The sequence below is a fragment of the Protopterus annectens genome, chromosome 12.part0, assembly GCF_019279795.1.
Source record: "Protopterus annectens isolate FY-2018-M chromosome 12.part0, PAN1.0, whole genome shotgun sequence".
NCBI lineage: Eukaryota > Metazoa > Chordata > Ceratodontiformes > Protopteridae > Protopterus > Protopterus annectens.
In genome coordinates, this window is record NC_056746.1 from 234,069,070 (window position 1) to 234,093,183 (window position 24,114).

General features: G+C 43.7%; 1 protein-coding gene across 1 annotated transcript in view; it reads right to left on the reverse strand.

Moving 5' to 3' along the window:
* Window positions 1-1,752: 1,752 nt before the first annotated feature.
* Window positions 1,753-24,114, reverse strand: part of UBFD1 (ubiquitin family domain containing 1) — an 896,669-nt gene continuing 874,307 nt past the window's right edge. Inside the window, exon 7 of the mRNA XM_044089298.1 lies at window positions 1,753-4,223. Within this exon, the coding sequence (XP_043945233.1) occupies window positions 4,113-4,223 (111 nt within the window). The 3' untranslated portion in view covers window positions 1,753-4,112. The remainder of the gene's footprint in view (window positions 4,224-24,114) is intronic.

Genomic DNA, 24,114 nt, shown 5'->3' on the forward strand with positions numbered 1-24,114 from the left:
AAATCCAGTAGAAAACTTGAAACCACATCTTTTACCCTCTCTTCTCAATGCATCTCCCATACTAACTAACCTAAATACTACCCTTAACACAAAACTAACTTCATTGTTACAAGAGGTAATTTTGCAACCAGTGTTCCACCCCCTACATATCACTGTACTGTCCTTAAGGAACTAGGATGGCTTAAACTGCATCATCACCTTATAAACACTCAACTAGTAACTGCCATGAGCAAATCTACCAACCAGACAACTGCCCAACCCTCTGTAACATACCTATTGGCTACGTCCCTACCAGACATCTCCGATCCAGCATTCAACCAATTCTAATGTCAACTAAATCTTCTAATACGGCTGAGTGGCTCCCTTTACACCAGCTACGTCACTAAACTATGGAACGCTTTATCCCTCCACTTAAAACAAATACCCACTCTCCCTAATTTCAAACTCCATCTTAAAATGCATATAAATCAAACACACTTTGGTTTTTCCATGTACCACATTTATAAATAATTATACAGCGTCAGTAGCTCCCTGGATCTCCCCAACACTGTCTGCATTTTATACCACTTTATATCGCTCCTGTCCCTCTACCTGCCTTCTTTACTTCTTTTTAAATATTTTTTCAATAACACACCTCTATCATCTTTACTTTCTTGGTTTTCCTTCAAAGCATCCTACACAACCTTTTCCCCTAACTCATCCATCCTCTCTATTTTCTATTTTTACCTCTCTCTTTTTTGTCCAATACATTTTATGCAATATCTATTACACAACCACACTATACTGAATTAACTGATGTACATGTTTCAATCTGATTGTACATCGGTTTTCTGTCATGTTCCTGTACAGTATTTTACTCTATGTAAATGTTCATATCTTCAACATGGAGTTTTTTCTCTCTTGGCCTAAACTGAAAAGGGTACGTTTGTCATCCCAGTAAACAGATTATAAATACCAAATGTCACCCAGCAGTATAAACCTTGGCTCTAGATGACTGTCACTCATGAAAGTGACACTCTCACCCCATGTGCAAAAAAATGGGAAAAAGGGTTGTGAATGGATGGATGGTCAGAATACTCACAAATTATTTAGCAATTACATTATGGTCATACCTATCTGAGGTGGGCAGTGGGGTATCCAAATCAGTCTCTCCTAGAATCACACCTGCTGGCCAGTGGTAAGTTTGCTCTATCTGTAAATCTTAAGCTAGCATACAGTTGTTGAACAAGACCAGATGCTTTTTACGGCAAAGGCACAATCAAGAAACAAACAAGTCAAGCAAGACTTTGAGAGAACAAAACATGCAGTATGCAACTGAATTACAACATGCAGTATGCAACTGAATTACATTATCAAACTGCACAGCAGCTTATAAGGATATTGTATTTTTACTCTGTATGTGCTAAGCAAGCACGATCAGTTGTGTAACATTGTAAACAAGTTGGTAGCACAGTCAAAAACAATGGACAGCTGTTAAATGACACTAATGAATACTAGCACAAATGATAATAAATGATGTTTGCAAGTACATCTTTTTAAAGAGATTGGTATTCACATAATTTAGGTCACATTTTCTATGTCAGGGTTGCAATGCAACAACTGATAAAGGTCTGCATTTTTTGAAATTTCACTTGGGGTGTTCCAAGTGCTTTAGAGTCATCAAAATATATGGATCACACTCCTACATAAATAGAATCAAACACTACTTTCTACATTAAAGAATGTTCCATAATTAACAATTCAAGGCAGGGCAATAGTAAAAGTATCAAACTTTAATTTGCAGGACTAATACCTAAGAATTTAACAATAAGGTAACTAATTTAGGTTAATACTACAAAATCCAAATTCAGCAGTGCAAATGTAACAAACCAAATTCTCCTTCCATTTTTTAACCTTTTTAAACAGGCAGCGAGTTTCACAGAAGCACAAGACATATGGTGCTTAAATGATTTTCAGTCTCTTGCAGTGGTAGTTATAATTAACTCAGTCGGGCCATTAACTTTTGTAATAATCCAACAGATGAACATGACACAAATGAATGCCATCAGAACACTTCAAAGTACATACCACAGATTAGCAGAATCATTCTGCTAGTAACACGTTCTGAAGACAAACTGTTATTTATGCAAACCTGTGCCTGAGTAAAATCCACACTCATATCCTGGGATATATATATATATATATATATATATATATATATATATATATATATATATATATATATGGCTCAGTAATCTGAAGGCTGGCTATTTTACAAACTGCCTAAATGTTACACCCTCGGGTAAGAAAAAACGCTAAGTACCATGTGAGTATGGCAACTTGTCAAACAGTATGGCAAACAAATACAATTCTTTGGCCCTTAAATAAAATAATTATTCTGTAGACAGAAACTGTGGAAAATAAAAATGTCAAATTAATTTCACACAGTTTAATACTACTGCAGTGTTAGAAAACAATCTAATGTATTGCATGTTTACAATTTTAGGTTTGCTATGCTTCCTGAATTACATTTTAAAGTTGCAATATCCCTTTGCAAACAGCTCTAAGTTACATTCTCCACCAATTAATATTTAATATGGCTAATGTAGTAGTTTAAATAAATGATTAAATAAAATACTTAAATAAATTACTTAAAACAACAGACACTACATAATTTAATTTCTTAAGTGACTGTTTCCTGTAGAAATCTAACTTTACAGGTAAAAGAACTGCTTTTTGGAAGAAGGGGAGTCCTTGCAGGCCTGCCTTAGCTTTGCCAGTTTTACAGTCTTGAATGTAATATTTAAAGCAGCAGTTTATGAAACAAAAGGAAATAATCTGGAGAATTCAGCATTAACAAAAACTTAGCAGCGTCAGTCTAGTAGATTTTTCCAGCCAACTTCCAAGGAAGGAAATATCTTGATTAAAAAGAAAGCTTCCCTTTTCAAATGTACAATGACAAAATTCAGTCTGCTGAAGTAAGCAGTGGACCGTCACCATGCACTCACTTCATAGAAGCATGAGCAGCAATCTGAAAAGTCTTAACAGCAATCTAATGGAAGAGATTAAAAAAAAAATACAACAAAGATAATCAAGTTTCACTGCAAAAAAAAAAAAAAAAAAAAAAACAACAAAATCTAAGCAACAGCGAAAATGGCAATGTGCACAGATTACTCAACCAAAGAAAAGGAAACCTGCAACCGGCTAACAAACTGCTGCTGTAAATATGAAAAACACTCAGCAAGAAAAACATTTTGAGTTGTTTTGTTCTAAAAACCAATGCCGCAATCCCAAAGTGCTACTTTCTTTAGTGTACCAATACAACTAAATAAACAGAAAGCAGCAGTTTTGTTGTCAGAATACTACTGTAGTTGAGTATTCCAGGCAAATGGACCCAACAAATGAAAAAAAGCCAAGTATAAAGTTCATTCAGACTGATTTTATGAAGTCAAAACACTGAAGTTCAAAATCAAGCACTACTGTGTAAGTAAAGGAATGTAAGACAAACTCACACCTACATTACAACTTGTTTTTGGCATCAAAGGACTAGAGAACAAATGCAGAAGGTATGAAGTTGTTTAAATATCTTCTGGATACTTGTTTCGACACAAAGTGACTGCATCAAAATATCTTACCATAAGTTTTGTAACACTTTGCATATAGACGTACAAATGAAAAAATGTTGAATTTGGAAAGAGAAAACAGTTTTGCACACTATTTCTGCTTCTAACAGTAAGATCTCCACAAAGTAGTGATGCTGTGTGTTAACAAAAAAGTGCTTTCCTAGACAATATTAAGAGCTCAGACTTATAATTGCTCTGGTAGTGCAACAGTGGATATAACATTAGATCTGAGTTCAGAAGACATTTGTAGAATACTTACACTGGTATCTGAAATAAGGTATCTTAAAGATTTCCATTACTCTGTATTTTCAGAAGGCTCAAGATGAGCAATATAAGGGGATATTGCAACTTTAACATTAAAACAGTTAATGTACAAAGGCAGCACATCACCTCTGGCACACCTTATAACATCTCATTTTTAAAGCCAGTCTTGTCAGCTCCAGAAAGCAGTATATGTCATTCCAACTAATGTCCTTAGATTGTTCATTCTTTGCCAGAGGTGGAGGGTGTTCAAAAATACTGCCATTTGCCAAGAATAGTGTCCTTGATTGCATCAACATATTGTGTGGGCACCCAGTAGACCCAGTAGTAAGAAGCTTCTGTAGGACCAAGCTGAAATGCCTGCAAAAGTAAAAAGAAAAAGTTAATAAGGTATATTTCAAAATTAATACAACAAATAATGGTTTAGCTGAAATGCCTGCAAAAGTAAAAAGAAAAAGTTAATAAGGTATATTTCAAAATTAATACAACTAATGGTTTATGCTTACAACTTGAAACAGCAATATAAAATGCAATACAAGCAAAGCATATAGAAAGTGTGCTTCTTCTATATGTTCTATTTTACTCAGAGTAGTAGCTTGTACCACATTAGGCTAAGTTATTTTACAGCTGGAATGTTGTGCAAGGTACTTACCATAAAAAGAAGTCATGCATTCACCACAACGTTTCATCTGTGTTATCCATTTTCATTCTTCCTCAGCCTGTGGGTTTGGTTCTGATTCTCAGAACTGACTCAGCCATTACAACAGCTCGTGGGAACCATAAGCTCTCAAGCTCATCCCTTACTCACAATGCACCTATCCCAATTCCCTCAGATTGAGTTTGCTGAGAGAAAGACAAATGCTTTCATGGAGAATATATCTGGAACTGTAAAAATATACCAAAAAAGGTAATAATCCATTTTTTACCAGTTCTTCCAAAAGTCAAGGGTAGGGGGTTGGAGGGTGGGGTGTTGAAGAATGAAAATGGACAACACAGGTGGAACGCTATGGTGAGCACATAACTTCTTTACCTGATAATGTCAATTTTCATTCTATCCTCAACCTGTAGGACATGGTCCCCAGCTACTTTACATCCTGGGTGGACTTAAGGATGTTTCTAAGCACCATTGAGCTGAACGATGCTCTACCCGTGGAGACCAGATCCAATTTGTAATGAGTAATAAAGGTATGGGGAGTAGTCCAAACTGCCACTGCACAGAAATCATCCATGGAAGCTCTAGATTGGAATGCAGATGACATTGCTACAGCACTGGCTGAGTAGGCTCACAAGGGTTTCGGCAAGGAAATGCCCAACTTAGTATAAACGAATGCGGTGGTGGTGCTGCGTTGTCGCCTCATAGCAAGACGTCCGTTCGATTCTCAGCTAGAGCGTCTTCTGTGTGGAGGCATACATGAATGGGGCGTGCCTTCATTGAAGGTTGTGCGTCAGGGCTGGTAACCAGGTACGTGAAAATCCACTACCAATCATTAGCGGACCGGAGTTCAGTTGTGGCGACCCCTAACCGGGAAAAGCCGAAAGACACAAACGAACAAAAGTATACAATGAGATACAATTTGTGAGCCACATGGCTAAAGTTACTTTGTTCACAGTGTGATGTCCCCACGATGGGTCAGTAATCAAGGAAATTGAATCCTCACCAACACTGGAGAGGGACATGCACTTGGAATACAAATGGATACACTCAGTATTTTCCAGATGCAGATCTCTCTGCATCAAGCACAATTTCCTTTAAGAGCACACAGGGCGCGCACACAGCCTGGGGTCTGGGTGTCTCTATCTGCCATTCCCCAGGTCCCCAATAAGACTCCCCACTGGTACAGCTGTAGGGTTAAGCCCTCGGCCAGTGTCTCCAAGCCAAGTCCTCTAGCACCCTCTCTGTAAGACCAGTGCTTTGTGTCCCTGTCACAAGTTGCTGGCACACACACTGAGATTTAATTTTCCGATTCACATATCTGGGAAAGGCTGGCAAGATCTACCTGCTGTGTTCCTTCTGCCCAGAGTATAAGGTAGTTATCACTGGCACCAGACACTCCACAATCAGCTACTCTAAGGCTCTTAAACAAAGGGTGTCCAATTATACTGTGTAAAATTAATAGGAATACAAATGTTAGTAGTTGACTGAGACAGCTAGGCCTTCTGATGTGGCCCCACACAGTGTCACCAAATAAATATAAGCACTCAAATGTTAAAGGACCAGCCACAATAAAAGTTTTAAATATATTTAATAAACAATAAAAGCACATGAAAATACTGAATATATATTTACAGTAAACAACATTGAGTTCAAATCACAGAAAGGTGCCCGAATCCCTGACAGGATAGTATTCTGTTTTGGGGAACCTGACTAGAAAGACTGCTCATGTATTTCACTGTGCCTTGCTCTATCAAGTAAGGTATTAGAGGATAATAATTCTCCAAGATTCAGTCAGAAATATAGTGAACTTAGTTTAGAGATTGTTTTTCTTTATTTGTATGAGTCTGTCCATCAATGTTATTTTCGGATTCAGGCACCTAGGCTGCAAGACATTTCCTTGTGGTACATTTGGTTGGTGACACATGGTTGAAGTGACATTCAGCTGCACAGAAATATGGCTGTTGTGAATTCCCTGTGGAAAAAGAGAAGTATACAATGCCATGCCCTCACCTTTAGTAACCAAGTGTATGGTGGCAGAAGTAATGAGTGTTGTGCTCAGTTTACAGTACATGCTTTGAAACTACAACATGTAGAAATGCGCTACAGCGTGGGGGCAGAAGTAGTAATGAGTATTGTGCTCAATGTACAGTACATGCTTATGTAACTACAACACGCAGACATGTGCTGCCGCATGGATGAAATCCTGCATGCTACTATAGTCACATTTATGCTCCAGTATGCATTTTAGGTAATGTTCTCTAGACACTGTGAAGGAAGTAGTAGTCCACACACACACACACCAATTACAAAGACACTGCCTATTGTGCACTGCATGTTTACTGCCACTGATATGCCCACTGATCAGCCTGCTGCTGATGCCTGCCATACTGCCTGCGGTCTCATGTTGCCTTGGAGGCCATAAACATTTTCCCCCACTGCATTTGATTAGTGAAGTTGTGGGCATGGAACTGTGCTCTTCTCTTTGCACAAAGGAAATTCACATCAGCCATATTTCTCTGCAGCTGAATGTTCCTTCAGCCATATGTCCCCATCCAAGTGTACCACAGGGAAATGTCTGGCTGCCTAGGTGCCTGAACCCCCCTTCTCAGAGATTACTCCCTGTAAAAAATAATATCCAAGATGGCTTGCAGACTGACCTTATTTGGTCACCTGACTCTAGGTTCTCACAGTAACCCCTTTTGAAACTGAGACAGGAATTTAGAACAGACAGCTACAATACACATCTTAAATGTTTATGGCAGTGGCTGGTGCTTCCCCTCCTTTTACTGAGCTGATGAACAAAGGCTTCTTCCAGATCCACCATCTCTGGTCCTATTCCACACTGCGGGATGCTGTTTTAATGGTTTAACGGCTCATTTACATTTCTCTTATTGTTCTTAAAAGTAAGCTAGCTGGTTTAATCGTAGCTGTCCCAGCGCCCTCCATTAAAACATATACATTTAATTGAGTTACAACAACACATGCACATTTCTTTTCATTCCATCAGGGTGCACTGTTGATGCATTTTAACACACGCAAACCTCACAAATACATTTTCAGCACATACATCTGTATAAATCAGTTTGATATACAAATGACATAATTATTTAAATAATTCCAGCTAGCTGTGCTGGCACAAGTCATACATCTACAGCCCTACTTCTCCTGGCATGTTTGGCAGTACCACCTACTGTTACACCTCTACCACCTTTGAAGACTCAAGATAGTTTTTCAAGTGACCCTTGAGAAATGTGGCTTTAGAGGAATAAGAATATCTGGGAATATGTTACCCCATTCACTGTCTTGACAGCCCATCTGTGTTGGCATTACTGATCCCACTACAGTGTTGTACTGTCATGTCATATGCCTGCAATCCTAAGCTCCACTTTAATAACTTGCCGTTTTTCTGGTTGGCTCTATGCAGCTATGTTAAGGGACTGTGGTCTATTAACTACAGTTAATTTCCTTCCATACAGACAAGGCTGAAGTTTCTGTAGTGCCCATGCTATGGCTAGACATTCCTTTTCTTCAGCTATATATCATTCCTTTCTGGGTTGGAGTCTACGGCTGAGATATACCACTGGATGCTCTTCCCCTTCTGAGGAAACCTGGCTAAGAACAGTCCCCACCCCATGGTTTGAAGCATCCACCTGCATTGCAAAGTCTTTGCTATAATCTGGACTGGCTACGACATGGGGTCTTCCCAAAGCTCTTTTAAGAATGGGGTTCACACTACCTTACCTGGTCTGTTTGTCCTCATTACGACTGTGAGGGGAGCAGCTATTGTACTATAATTGGGGACAAACTTTCTACAGTATCCTGCTGTCCCTAAGAATACCCTCACCTGCTTTTTGGTAACAGGGGCAGGCCATGTCTGAATGGCTTCCACTTGGGCAGGTTCTGACCTGATCTTACCACTCCCCACTCTATATCCTAGATAGGAGGCCTCTGCCATACCCACCTGACACTTACTGGGCTTAATGGTCAACCCTGGCCTTTGCAGTCTGCCCAGTACCTCCCTGATATGCTGAAGGTGCTCTTGCCAGGAATAGCTGTAGATAGCAATATCATCCAGGTAAGCACTGCCATAATCTCTTGCTCCTGCTAGGATACAATCTGCCAGCCTCTGGAAAGTCAATGGGGCATTTTTCATCCCAAAGAGCATCTTTGTGAACTCACTCATGCAAGCCTTAAGAAGTCACAAAGGCTGACCTCTCCCTAGCACTGTGAGTCACCAGCATCTTGCCAGTAGCCCTTGGTCAGATGAATAGTGATCAGATACTTAGCCCCACCCAGCTTCTCCAAGGCTTCATCTGTCCTAGGCATGGAGTAGGCATCTGACTCTGTAGTTCTCACAGACCCTGGTGTGGCCATCCTTCGTTGGTACCAGCACCACTGGGGAGGCCCAGGGACTGCTGGACTCCTGGATTACGCCAATTTCCAACATCTCCTGTTTGCAGTGCAGGTGGATGCTTCAAACCATGGGGTGGGGACTGTTCTTAGCCAGGTTTCCTCAGAAGGAGAAGAGCATCCAGTGGTCCATCTGATTCGCTCAGGCACCCTGTAAAGAGTCTTTTTGATAGTTCTTTGGGGCCCTGAATTCACATGGTGATGCACCCTGGTTTCCCAGTGAACATGTCCCCAAACTCCTGCAACACTGCTCGGACTTCTCAAACCTGGGTAAGGAATAGCCACTGGAACATTGCTACCCCTTCCACTGAGGTGTCAGTCTGAACTTCACTGAGGAGATCAGTCACCAGATCCTCCTCAGACTCCTCCTGCCATCTACTGCAAATACTCAGCACAGGGATCTCCCTATCATGGTAAAGCTGCTTCATGTTAACATGGTACAATTTGTGCCCCTGCCTCCTGCCAAGCAGTTCTACTATGTAGTCATCACCACTGACCTTTCTTACCACTTTGAAGGGTCTCTCCCAAGCTGCCTGCAGTTTACTGTGTCTGACAGGAATGAGCAACATCACCTACTGTCCTACAGCATACTCTCTGGCTCGAGCATTCCTGTCATACCAGACCTTATTCTGCTGTTGTGCTCCTGACAGGTTCTCCTGGATCAAGTCCATGAGCTCCCTAACCCTTTCCTGAGGTTTAGGACAAATGCCACAATGGACTCCTTGTGGGATACACAATCACCCTCCCACTCATCACAAATCAAACCTAGAGGTCCCCTCACCCTATGCCCACAAAGCAACTCAAAGGGTGAAAAACCTGTGGATTCTTGGGGTACCTTTCTGTAAGCAAACAGATGGGGCAAATATTTGTCCCACTCTCAAACTGGTCTGCAAATGCCCATAGCATGGCCTTTAGTGTAGAGTTTAACCTCTCCACAAAACCATTAGTCTGGGGAATGGTAGGGGGTTGTCTTTAGGTGCTTTACCCCACAGCACTCCCACAGACAAGCCAGCAGGTCTGACATGAAATTGGCACCTTTGTCAGTCAGTATTTCTTTTGGGAAACCTACCCTTTATAAAATATCTAGCAAAGCATGTGCCACCTTCTCTGCCTCGATGGAGGACAGAGCCACTGCCGCAGGGTATCTAGTAGCATAATCTACTAATAGGTTATACTTCTCTATGGAACTTGGGGTACACAGACACCCCACAATATCCATAGCTACCATCTAAAACGGCTCCTCAATCACAGGCAAAGGCAAAGTAGCTTTGATCTTGTCTCCTGCTTTGCCTACTTTTTTGGCACTGTTCACAGGTCCTGGAGTACCCTGATACATCCCTGGCCAGTTCTGCATAATACGTCTATCGACATGCTTTATGCCCATATGACTTGCAAAGGAAATGTCATTGGGCTATGGCTAGAAGTGCCAAATGGTAGGCTCTGGGCACTACCAACTGCTGCATTATCTCTCCTAGCCCTCCCTCAGGGGTCTAATCTAATACAGTAAACCTTTGATGTCCTTTTATTCCCATGGTGCAGTATTCTTAGTGTGGGATTCTCTGCCTGAAGCGACCTAAACATTGGCTCCTATACAAAAGTTTAACCCTGGTTGCTGCTGGTGCGTGGAAAGTTACACACAGGGCCATAAACCGGAAGCCTTAAATGTGATGTTTACACACACAGACCTCAGGACTTTTCTGCCGCAGTTGAATGTCAGATCGATCACATCGCTCCTCTACTTATCAAGACGTCTAAAGCTAAGTACCCCGTTGGGGAACCTTTCAATTACTATTGCTTGAGCTTGGTTTGCTTGTTCCTTTCTAGCCAATGTCCACTAAGAAGGATAAATGCCAATGCAGATGTCAAATTCTGCATAAAGACACCCATGATAGTTGCGTTTTTTTGTCTAGGCCGGGAACATGACCATAATGCCTGCGACATTTGCCAATCCTTTGTCCCTAAGACGCTTAGAAGCCATCTGGCCACTCAATCTTTACTTGGAAAACCAGAGACTAAAAAATTAGGGTTCACGATGGGTCTGTAGTCGGCCATCCAGATGGAACCACCTCTGAAAAAGGTCAAGGTTTCACGTGCCTGCTTCCTCTACCTCTCCGTTGTCGGATGCCCCACCAGCCACTGATATAGGGGTTGAGGGACGTTTGTTAGAGCAGTCTACTTCGTCAGCTCCGCTTGAGGTACTGGTTTCTGAAGTATCAGCTGGCACATCCACGGAGAGGAGTCAGACATTGGTTTCCACCAAAGTTGCGGGGGAAACAGGACCCATCGGATGCCAGAATCTGAAGCCTCTGCTTTAGCTCAGGCACCTGAATCTTCGCCTTCTCCCAAATCTACTACTTTAAAAAGAAAACAAAAAAGTAAACATTTACCTCCCCCTCCTGAGGGGCTTCTTGACTGGCAATACTTTGCTCAGTCCCTGATGTAGGCCTTCATGGCTCTTAGGCCCTCGGCTTCCTCTCCCTCCACTATCTCAGTGCTAAGCACAAGGCCTGGCTCAGCTATGTCTATACTCCGTCCTTCCTCCCATGAAGAGGAGGAAGAAATTCTCTCATCATCATCTGATGAGTCTATTACCTACTCAGCACAGATAACCTCTTCCTCTAGAATACTATTCCACTGATGACGAATCCATAGAAGGGGACTCTCCTCCTGCTGACATCACTTTTGGGAAGACCATAACTAAAATGAAATATTTCAAATGGGATACTTCCCAAATGACTAAAACTCAAAAAAGATATTCTGACCTATTGCAAATTGAATCTCCTTCACTTTCTGCCATTCTCCCAGTTATACCTGCATACCTGGGTGCATTTACTTCGGCATCTAAAAAATCCTGATTCGCAGCCACCTGCTCCTAAGAGACCTGATAGCCCGGTGACCACAAATTTCTTGTGAAGCCCCCTTGACAGACCCTGCAGTGATTGCTGTAGTCACAGACAAGCAGTCAAGACTGATCCCATCTCCATCCCTTCTGCCCACTGACAAGGACAGCAAAAACATGGACAAGTTAGGGAAGAAGGTTTACACCTCTTCCACCTCAGCTTTCAGAGCTATTAATTACCAAACCCATATGATTAAGTATGCCTTCGACTTGGTATCCTAAGCATTTACGCTGCTATCCTCCCTGCCTGACTCTTCTATCAAGACTGAGATAGCATCAAAACTGTCCCTGGCATCCCAGGTGGCCAGACATTCAATCAGATGCAGTGGGTTTGACTTCAACCCCTGCCTGAGGATTTCAAATCCAAAATTCTTGATGTTCCACTAGACCACAACCTCTTATTTGAGAAGCAGTCTGCTGAAATGTTTAAGAATCTTCAGGACATTAAGCACCTTCTCGTAATCCCCTATACCAAAATACTACAGAAACTATCCAGTTAAGACCACCTATGTCAGAAGAACACCCTCCACTGGTGCCTCCTCTTCTTCCAGGCATAGGAGAGGAATAAGGAGGCAGACCTCTTCTCAACCTACCCCCAATTAGCCCTTTTGTGAAAGAAATGGCACCAACAATGCGCGACTGCCTTGCCCATCTCCCCCTGTCAGCCAGTCTCTTCCACTGCTTGGCCCTCTGGAGAACTATTACTTCAGATCGCTGGGTCCTGGCAACAGTAGAACAGGAATACTTCCTTTCTTGGATAGAAAGGCCCCCCCTCTTACTGGATCCCATTCCCACCCAAAAAACAACTACACCTTATTTGAGACAAAACCACAGTCATGTGGTAAATCAACAAAGAGGTGGAACCAAGTCCTATATCCTATGCAGGCTAGCGATCCAGATTTGGGACCTAGTCTCCCAAAACAACTCATCTCTGCTGGCAGCCTACATACCATCCAGGGAGAACAACCAGGCAGATGCTCAAAGCAGATCATACTGTGCATCATGAGTGGATGTTAAACAGAGAGGTTTTTCTAGATATTGTCCACAAGTGGGGGCACACATCAAATAGATTTGTTTGCCTCCAACCAGAACAGACAACTGAAAAAATTTTGTACCAATGACCACGCCCCACTAACTTGGAGAGTGGATGCCTTCACCAATTCATGGAAGGGATGGTTTTTGTATGCCTTTCCCCCCTTCCCTCTCAATCAAAAGGTCCTTCTGATGATCAGGAGGGACATGCCAAAAATCTTGCTGGCGACTCCCTACTAGCCAAGGCAGCATTGGCTCTCCCATCTACTAGCTATCACCAAGGGCAATCACCACAAGGTACCCCACAAGGTGGACCTACTCACACAGCAGAAGGGAACACTCATCTACCCTCACAAGCTAATGTCTAATACTCAGGGCGGTAAACTTTTAATACCCTTCAGACACCTCTACTTTGAAGACGTGCTTTGGATCTTGAGGGAGGCCAGGAAACCTAACACAAGATCATCTTACATTTTAAAATGGGAAAGATTCTCCAAATGGTGTCTCCAAAGACATAGGGATCCCTTTCTAGTGGATGTCCCTCTAGTCGTAGCTTATGTGTGTGAACTTACCAAGGCAAGCCTTTCATACTCAAAAGTCCACCTATCTGCAATCTCTGCCTGCTTACCTTTAGACCCTCCTCTACTCTTCAGGTTAGATGGTAAATTGTTCCTGAAAGGGGTATTACACATCAGGCCGCCAAGGAAACACGTCCAAATGCCTTGGGACCTAAACTTCATCCTAGAAAAATACATTGGTCCTATTCGAACCAGCCAGTTTTTCAACACTGCAAATGTGCACATGGAAAACAATTCTGCTGGTAGCTCTCACCTCAGCTAGAAGGGTGCCAGAGTTACAGGCACTCATGGCCTGTCCTTCCTACACCATCTTCCACGAAGACAGGGTGACCCTGCGCACTAACCCTTCTTTCATGCCCAAAGCGGTCAATGAGCTATCATTAAATCAGTCCAACCACATGCCCACCTTCTTTCCCGCTCCCAACAATGACAGTGAGAGAATACTCCATTCCCTGAATGTGCACAGGCAGATTTTATTTAGACAAAACTAAGTCCATAAGAAAATCTAATCAACTCTTTGTATCCTTTCATCCTAGGGCATTGGGCAAGGCAGTCCCCAAACAAACTGTCTCCTGTTGGATCAGGAAAAAGTACAGTTTTGTACCTACCATAAATGTAGATGTTAGAGTGTATACACTGCTGCAGTCATTACACCTGGGTTATCCTGCCGTCAGGCGGTCCCCTCAGTCGGCCTGAGTTCCAAAGTCTTGGTCCAGCGTCGGATGCTGCCACTTCTTCCCTGACGTCAGTGCGACAGGGGTATATAAGATGGAGCCAATGCCATTTTCTTCAGTTTTTCTTGCCCCAGATGTCAAGTGCCCCCAAAAAGGCAATGCAAATTGCTAATAAAACATACATATGAAAAGCAATCAAAAACTTTCAGTTACCAGAAAATACTTCCCATAGGTAGTAAAGGGTAGAAGACTTAGGTACGTACCAGCAAGTAAGAGGGGAAGGAGGGAGGGTAACCTGGACTGCAGCAGTGTATACACTCGAATATCTACATTTATGGTAGGTACAAAACTGTACTATGTTCATAGTGTTACACTGCTGCAGTCTTTACACTTGGGTACAATCCCAAAGCTGAGGTAGGGTGGCTGGTTCTATAAGGCATTAGGGGTGGCTATAAGGCCCTGCAGCACTGCAGTGGCAAAGCCAGCTCTGGATTTAGAGTAATGACGCAGATGGTAATGTTTGGTAAAGGTATGTACAGAACTCCAAGTTGCTGCTTCCAAAATGTCTTTGGTAGGTACTCCTCTGAGGTAGGCAGTTGAAGTGGCTGTTGCCCTGGTGGAATGAGACCTAATGCTGTTAGGTACAGTTTTCCCATGGTGTGTATAGCAGAAACGTATACAGTGTCCTATCCATTTTAAAATGGCTTTTCCCTGTGCTCCTGCAGCATATGCTACAAACAATTGCTCAGTTTTCCTGAAAGCTTTGGTTTTGTCCAAGAAGAAGCTTAACTGCCTGTGTATGTCCAAAGAATGCAGAAGTCTCTCCCCATTATTCTGTGGGTTTGGATAAAAAGTTGGCAAGTGAACAGTTTGGTTTAGAGCCACACTTGATACCACCTTTGGCATAAAAGTAGGGTTTGTTCTTAAGACACCCTGTCCTGGTGGAAAATGATGAAAGGTTCCACTGCCATTAGTGCCTGTAATTCTGAAACTCTTCGTGCTGAGGTTATTGCCAGGAGCAGAGCAGTTTTCCAAGAGACATATTTTAAATCTGCTGAGTTAGCTGGCTCAAAAGGAGGTAAAGTTAATTTTTCCAACACAAAGTTGAGGTCCCAAGTTGGAGTTGGTGCTCTACGGGGTGGTCTTATGTTTTTAGCCCCTCTGAGGTACTATTTTAGCCAAGGATTAGAAAAAATAGGTGGGTCTGTGTTGTAATGAGCAGAGATGGCAGAGGCGTGGATCTTGATGGATGAAAAGGAGAGGCCTTTGTCCAGCATCTCAGTTAAATATTGTAGTATCTGAGGAATATTTGGGACAAGAGGGTCAAGGCTGTGAGCCTGGTTCCAGGCACAGAATCTCTTCAATTTATCCGAATAGGCTTTCCTGGTGCTAGGCCGTCTGGCCTCCAGAATGACATCCATTGGAACAGCTTTGGAGAGAGGCACTGCTTGCTTGACTAAGGAATCTGCCATGCAGCCAGGTTTAAAGTCTTTAGCTGGCTGTGAAGTATCTGATTGTTGTGCTAAGTCAGAAGATGTGGGATTTGAAGCAAAATCCAGGGTGGACCTTGTGCTAAGTTCTTTAAGATTGGGTACCAGTGCTGGCGTGGCCAGTCTGGGGCAATCAGGATCATCTTTGGCTTTTCTTGCCTGGCTTTTATGAGTACCTTTGGAAGGAGAGGTAGTGGTGGGAAAGCATATACTTGTAGGTTTTTCCAGCTGAATGAAAGGGCATCCACTTTCCATGCTTGTGGGTGGTAAATCCTTGTGCAGAATTTCTGTAGCTGGCAGTTCATTGGGGATGCAAACAGATCTATGTCCGGGCTCCATCATTTTTGTGTTATCATTCTGAATATTTGTGGATGTAATTTCCACTCGTGCGGATCCATGATATTTCTGCTTAAGTCGGCTGCCAGTGTGTTTTTCTCTCTTGGCAGGAATTGTGCTTGCAGATGAACTTGATAGGTTAGAGCTGTGTTCCACAAGGTCATGGCATGTCTGCAGAGGGGATAAAAATGAGTGCCCCCTTGCTTGTTTATGTACCACATAACTGTGGTGTTGTCTGTCTTTAGCAGTAGTTGTCCTGGATGCAGAAGGTCCTTGAAAGCTATAAGGGCATTTTGTACAGCTAGCATCTCTTTTTGATTGATGTGAAGATGCCTTTGTTCTGTGGGCCACTTGCCCTGAATACATTTTCCTGCCATGTGTGCTCCCCAGGCGTAATCCGATGCATCTGTTGTCAGTGTTTGCCTGGCTGTGGGTTGAGTGAAAGGCTGTCCCTTGTTGAGGTGACATGCTTGAGCCCACCATCGAAACTCCTGTCGAAGGCAAGGAATTATTGGTATTACTGCTTCCAAACCTTGACAGTGTTGGGACCAGACACTCTTTAGGTACCATTGTAGTTTCCTCAAATGCAGTCTGGCATATGGAATTAGTAGTATGCAAGATGCCATGTAACCCAAGGCCTGCAGAATTTTTCTTGCAGGGAGTGGGGTCTTTGTTGCCATCAATTGAAAATATTGAGTCAGTTGTCCTTGCTTGTTTGGTGTGAGATAAGCCATCTGGACAGTTGTATTCAAGCTGGCACCCAGGAATATTATCTCTTGTGAATGCACTAGTTTTGACTTCTTTTCGTTTACTGTGTACCCTAGGCAACTTAATAACATTTTTACAAACGCCAGATGCTTTAGAAGAATGTCCTTGCTCTCTGCTTGAATCAGGCAGTCGTCCAGGTACGGATAAATCTGAATTCCTTTCTGTCTGCAAAATGCAATTACTGGTGCCAGGCACTTTGTGAAGACCCTGGGCGCAGTAGATAAGCCAAAGGGCAGTGCATTGAACCAGCTATGAATCTGAGGTATCTTCTACAGTTTTGTCTGATAGGGACATGCAGGTATGCCTCCTTGAGGTCCAAAGTTACGAGCCAAGCTTTCTTGCCCAGCATGGGAAGAAGCTGCTGTAGTGTCAACATTTTGAATTTTGGAACATCCAGGTAAGTGTTTAGAGAAGAAAGATCCAGAATGGGCCTCCAGGCTTTGTCCTTTCTGGGAACCAGAAAGAGTCTTGAGTAAAATCCTTGTCCTTGCTCCTGTGTTGGTACCTTCTGAATAGCTCTCATGTCCATGAGTGCTGTAATTTGTCTTTGAGCCTCTGCCCACTGATTTGGTGGCAGATTTGGCATTCCTTTTAGCCTTGGCAGAGTGTAAAAGTGGAACCTGTAACCTTGAGATGCAATGTTGAGAACCCATTTGTATTTGGTGATCATATGCCAATTGTGACAGAAAAGTGCCAGTTTTCCTCCCAAGGGGGCTGCCAAGACAGAACTGTTTGGCAGCTGTAGTGGGAAGTCATTGGGGCTGTTTTTTGTAAGGTTGAGGCCTGTTTTCCCCTTCTTTCTGGGTTGATGCACCCCATTGTCGAGGCCTGTAAGGACCTTGTGGTTGACCTCTACCTGTTAGAAGTCTGTATCTGCCCCTTTAAAGTCTGTCTGTAACTGGAAAGGACCAATTCTTTGTTGGCCAATTTCTGCTAAATCGAGGAGGCTGAACCTGTAAGAAATCCTTCACCATTTGCATAGATTTTGCCTTATCCTCCATATTCTTTAATGCCTCTTCTGCCTTAACTCCAAATAAAGCATCCTGCTGCAAACGTGCGTCCAATAATTTTGCTTTAACATGATCTGGTAACGTCTGTTCTTTTAACCAAGCATGTCTTCTAATGACAGATCCTGTATCAGCTGTTCTACAGGAGGCCTCTAATGAATCAAAACCACATTGCAAAGTATGTTTTCCCACTTGTTCATCTGCATGAAATAAATCCTGCATTTCTTTATAATTAGGAGGATCTGAGTTTGGAAGCATTTTTTGTTTCAACTGAGACATCAAATATTGCTGATATTTTAGCATGTGAAACTGGCAATTTAAGTCCCTCATTGCTAAAGTTGCAGATGTATATACTTTCTTCCCCCATCTGTCTAATGCTCTGGAATCTCTGTCAGAGGGGACTGGATTCTTTGCTGAGGAGGCCTTTACCCCTTTGGGGCCCTGAGAAATAGTTTCAGGGTCAGCAGCAGGGCTTTTATAAAGAAATTTGAGAGAGTCAGGGACTCTGTAGTATCTGTCAGGCTTAACTGGAGCAGGAGGTAAAGAATCAGGATTTAAACTGGATTCAGTATACACATCATCCACAATATCTAACACTGGCGGAATAGCAAGGGGTCTGTGTTGAGGTAATAAAAGGAAATCTCTGAGCCTTTTCTTGGATTCTGAATAATCCCAGCCCTCTCAATGGAAATGCTCCCTCATGATATGCAAGGTTTCCCCAAAGGAGTAGTCCTCTGGCAGAGAGGCTGAAGGAATTGATTCCTCAGCATCAGAATCCTCATAAGGGGGTAGAGAGTATCCTAGGTCTGAGGATGAATCTGAAGAGATGGATACCTGGTCGGATGAGTCATAGTCTGCATCCTGTCTAGGCCTTTTATCAGGAGGGGGATGGGACCCCCTGATCAGAGTGATTAAGTCTTCAGCCATTTTGAGCATTTGTTTCTTAGGCATGGAGACCTATCCTGGTGAATGTTGAATTTGTTTCCTTGTTTTTAAAGGAGTTTTAGACTTGGCAGAAGATTTAATAGTTAACTGAGTAGGACTGAAAAGACCCTCTGAAGCTACGGGTTGTTCAGGTACTCCGGATCCCTCTGAAGGGTTAGTCTCGGTAGGCTGTAAATCTGGTGCGTCCGAAGGCCCAGCCATCTCCATGTGGGAGTCAGAGGCGGCTTGAGGTTCTAAAGATGCGGTTGTCAGGGGCTACGAAGGCACCTTGCTGAAAATCGGAGAACCGGCAACTGGCCTAGAAGAGGCTTCGTCAGTTTTGGGCCTCGGATGCCTGTCCTTGTCTTTGCGCTTTTTGTGTATTCCGGTCGTCGGTAGTTCCGACGGCATGGTATAATTGAATTTTCTGCCAAAATAATGTCGGGCAAAATCAAACAGACGTTTAATAGTGCGCTTGTTACATCTAGCACAAAACCGATAACCTGTGACGTCGTGGTCTGGGCCTAGGCATGGGATACGATAAGAATGGAAATCCTTATAAGGTATTTACTTCCCACAAGAAATAAAGTTATTAACTTTTACTGACATCGGTCTGAGGCAAGAAAAAGTTTCCTCAATAGGATACTTTGCTTTGTAGAAGACTGCGGTTCTGGATTCGGAATGAAAATCTCAGGAGTCGGACGACTGGCAATTGCGAACTGCTTTTGCTTCGGGCACCGCTTGGCAAGAAAGACTGAAAAAAATGGCGTCGGCTGCATCTTATATACCCGTCGCACTGACGTCCGGGAAGAAGCGACAGCAACCGACGCCGGACCAAGACTTTGGAACTCAGGCCAACTGATGGACCGCCTGACGGCAGGATAACCCAAGTGTAATGACTGCAGCAGTGTAACGCAATGAACATCCATCTGCTTCTGCTACTACTACCACAGTAAGGACTTGCCTTCAGGGGGTAAGAGCACACTTCACTAGGGCTGTAGCTTCCTCCAAAGCCTTCTTCAAAGGCCTAGGCACAGCCTCCATTCTGGAGGCAGTCACTTGGTCCACTATACACACCTTTACCAGACACTACAAATTAGACCATATCTCCAGAGCAGATTTTGCTAGGGCAATCTTGCAAGGATTTCAGGAATCCGCGATCTCCACCTCCAGCCTTCCTCAGCTGTGGTACTCTCCCACACTAAGAATACTGCAACACGGGAATAGAAGGACATAGAATAGTTATGTAAAATCTTACCATAACCATAGACGTCCTCTTCCATGTTGCAGTATTCCTTCCCTCCCACCATCCCCCTGCATTCCTTTCACTTGTTTATGGGGAACCGTAGGGCACCTCCAAGGCTATGGTCTCACCGGGCAGTCTATGGCATTTCACTGGTCTGGAGGACATTTGACTCTACCTAGTCCACTGTCTGACCGAGCAGTTAGTTCTGAGGTCTGTGCTTGCAGACGTCACATTTAAGGCTCCTGGTTTATGGCCCTGCGTGTGATGTTCCACGCACCAACAGCATCCAGGCATAAGCTTTTGTATAGGAGCCGATGTTAGGGTCGCCTGAGGCAGAGAATCCCAAACTAAGAATACTGCAACATGGAAGAGAAGGACATCTATGGTTACTGTAAGATTTTACACAACTATTCGTTCCAGTATACAAACTCCTCTTTTCCTTGAGAATCAGGTGCCTCCCTAGCTACCTCTCTCAAGGCTTGTAATGTAGGGTCTGAGAACTGAGCCTGTCTCAAATCTAGCTTTGTGACATTCCCCAGCTCTCTTTCCACAGGAAGTCTGGTATCTTCTGACGGTGGTGCCTCACTGTCAGCCTGGGTACTACCACACACCACTGCCTTTGGAGTCACCCTGTCCACAGAACATCAGTACCTACCAGCAACTGTGGCTCATCTTCTGGCTCACTGCTACAGGGTAGCTCTCTCCTTGAATTAGCCACATTACCAGTCCTGGCTTCAGGGCTACAGTCTTGTCCGGGTCTCCTCCAGGCTATCAAACCCACATCTGTCTCCATGCCTAACTGCATTATCACTACATGCAACAAAAAGTACAGTTGTGTACACTTAGCATAAATGTAGATATTCGTATGTATTCACTGTTGCAGTCATCACATTTGGGTCATCCCTGCCAGGGTATAGCCCTCGGCCAGACTGAATACCAGAGGCGTAGTATTTCTGTGTCAGTTGCTGTCGCTTCAGAACTGACGTCAGTTCGTCAGTAGTATAAAGTAAGGCAGTCAACGCCATTACATAATTTTTTCTTGCCCTGTCAGGAACTCCCAAGTGGGAGCCAGGATATGGTGGAAGAACCCCACCAGTAGAAAGTAAATACCAAAAAGTTCCTTGTAAGGAGAGAGAGAGACAGAGAGTGAGAAGAAAAGGGGGATGGAGGGAGAGAAATCAGGACTGCAACAGTGAATACAATCGAACATCTACATTTATGATAAGTGCACACAACTGTACTATGTTCTTCGTGTTTCACTGTTGCAGTCATCACATTTGGGTTGATTCACAAAGCTAAGGAAAAGGGTGGAGGCAGTCAAGACGACTAGGGGCTGGCTAGGATGCCCTGCAAGACTGCAGTGGCAAAGCCTGCCCTGGATTTGGAGAAGATAAGCAGATGGTAATGCTTGGTGAAGGTGTGACCAGATGTCCATTTGGCAGCCTCCAGGATGTCCCTGGTGGGGACTCCTCTGAGGAAAGCTGCAGAGGTGGAAGCTGCTCTGGTAGAGAGAGAGTCCTGACCCTCTTGGGGGAGGTTTCCCGTGTTGCTTGTCACAGAAAAGGATGCAGTGTGCTATCCATTTGGAAATTGTTTGTTTTGATATGGCTTTGCCCTCTGCCCCTACAACAAAGCTGACTAACAACTCATCAGCCTTTCTGAATGATTTAGTCCTCTCTAGATAGAATCTGAGCTGTCTGTGCACATCTAGAGAGTGTAGGATCCTTTCTCCCTTGTTTTGTGGGTTAGGGAAAAAGGTGGGCAAATGAATGGATTGGTTGAGAGCCACACTGGACACCACTTGGGCATGAAGGATGGGTTAGTCATGAGGGACACCCTGTCAGCATGGAAGATAATGAAGGGCTCTACAGCCATGAGTGCTTGTAGCTCGGATACTTTTCTGGCTGAAGTGATGGCCAGAATGAAGGCTGTCTTCCAGGAGAGAAAAGTACAGTTGTGTACATGTACCATAAATGTAGATGTTTGAGTGTATTCACTGTTGCAGTCATCACATTTGGGTTATCTGCCTGCAGGTAGCCCTCAGCCGGCCTGAATACCAGAGTCTTCGGATTTCTGCATCGGATGCTGTCGCTTCTTCCATGACGTCAAGTTGTCAGGGGTATAAAACATGCAGCCGACACCATTACATCAATTTTTCTTGCCCCAGATGTCAGGTGTCCTCATAATAGGAAGCAATTATATGGTATGCTACACCCCTATCAAAAAGCAAATACACAAAAAAAATATCTATATACCAAAGAAGGAAAGGTAGAGGCAAGAGAAGTCAGGGGGAGGGGGGGTAACTAGGACTGCAACAGTGAATACACTCGAACATCTACATTTATGGTAAGTGTACACAACTGTACTATGTTCTTTGTGTTTCACTGCTGCAGTCATCACATTTGGGTTGATTCCCAAAGCTAAGGAAGGGAGGAGGTAGTTAAAGAGCATTAGGGCCAGCCAATTTAGCTCTGTATTTGGAAAAGATAGGCAGGTGGTAATGCTTGGTGATGGTATGTACAGAGCTCCAGGTAGCAGCTTCCAGGATGTCCCTTGTAGGGACTCCTCTGGAGAAATGTCATAGAGGTAGATGCAGCCCTGGTGGAATGTGATCTTATTGCCTGTGGGGTAGGTTTTCCATGGTGCTTGTAGCAGAAGTGAATGCAATGGGCTATCCATTTGGAAATGGTTTGCTTTGAAATGGCCTTCCCCTCTGTTCCTGTAGCAAAGCCAACTAGCAGCTGGTCAGATTTTCTGAGAGGCTTTGTCATGTCTAAACAGAATCTAAGTTGTCTGTGCACGTCCAGAGAGTGCAGTACCCGTTCACCTTTGTTTTGTGGATTAGGGAAAAAAGTAGGTAAATGAATGGACTGGTTTAGGGCTACACTAGACACCAGCTTAGGCATAAAGGAAGGATTAGTCCCGAGGGTAACCCTGTCTGTATGGAAGATAATGAAGGGTTCCCACTGCCATAGGTTCATAGGCCGGTACTAGGCTACCTGCCCGAAGGCATTTATAAGCCTAGCCAGAATGTGTTGGCTTTCGCCGTCCCCTTAGATTAGTTCCCTGAGCCGCTGTCCAGCACAGCCACTGAAGTGATCCCCGGGGTAAACTTTCTGTTTCCCATCCACTCGTCAAGGTTTTTCTTGAAGAGTGCTAGTGAGGAGCTCTGCCTAATGCAGATTGGAATCTTGTTCCAAAGCATGGGAAGACTCTGGGACAGGAATCTATCCCTCCAACACATCTTATTTATTGTTGTGGTGAGGTTTAGATCTCTAGAGCGCGTGGCTCAAGGGGATAAGGTTTTCTTTAGGTGGAGCATGTCGATCAATTCTGGGTTGGACATGGCCTTCTATGTCAGGCAGAGATCACCGCTGAGCAGGCGGTATGCAACCGAGTACAGCTGGAGTTTCTTCAGTCGAGCTGCATAGGGCATCTGTTTGAGGCCAGTGATCCTCTTGGTGAGGTAACTCTGTGGTCTTTCCAGCTGTTGCAGGCGTCTTGTAAGGTACATTCCAAATGGAGCGTTGTACTCTATGATGGGTCTGATGTGTGATGAGCAGAGGGGCACAATGACCTCTTCTGATCTGGATGCAAACCCTTTTGTGATTAGATGGGTCACACAGAAGGATTTTCTAACCACTTTGGCAATGTGATTATCAAGGAAGAGATTACTATCTACTTGGGTCCCCAGATCCCTTATTACATTTTCTGTATTTAGGTGACTACCACCTATGTGGTGGTTTGTAGGTACTTTATTTCCAAAGGGAATAACTATGCACTTTTTGGCATTTAGCTTGAGGCCATGACTTTGACACCAGGTATCCATCTCAGTGAGACCCTTTTGGAGGATGTCTGTGTCAGCTGGTGAGTCAATTATAGCCCCTAGTTTGCAGTTGTCTGCGAACTTGGTCAGCCATAGTCCTCCTGTGCTTGTCTGTACCTCTGAGAAGTATATGCCGAACAGGAGGGGTACTAGGACTGACCCCTGGGGAATGCCACTTGTAACCGGTTTAGAGTCAGACCTAGCTCCCGCAACTCTCACCATGTGGGTTCTGTCCGTGAGCCAATTGGCAACCCATCTTGTGACATAGGGCTTATGTTCAGGCTGGGGCCTGTAATTCCGACACTCTTCTTGCTGAAATAATGGCTAGAAGTAAGGCTGTTTTCCAAGAAAGGAATTTCAACACTGCTCTTGCAGCTGGCTCAAAGCAGGGAAGAGTGAGCTTTTC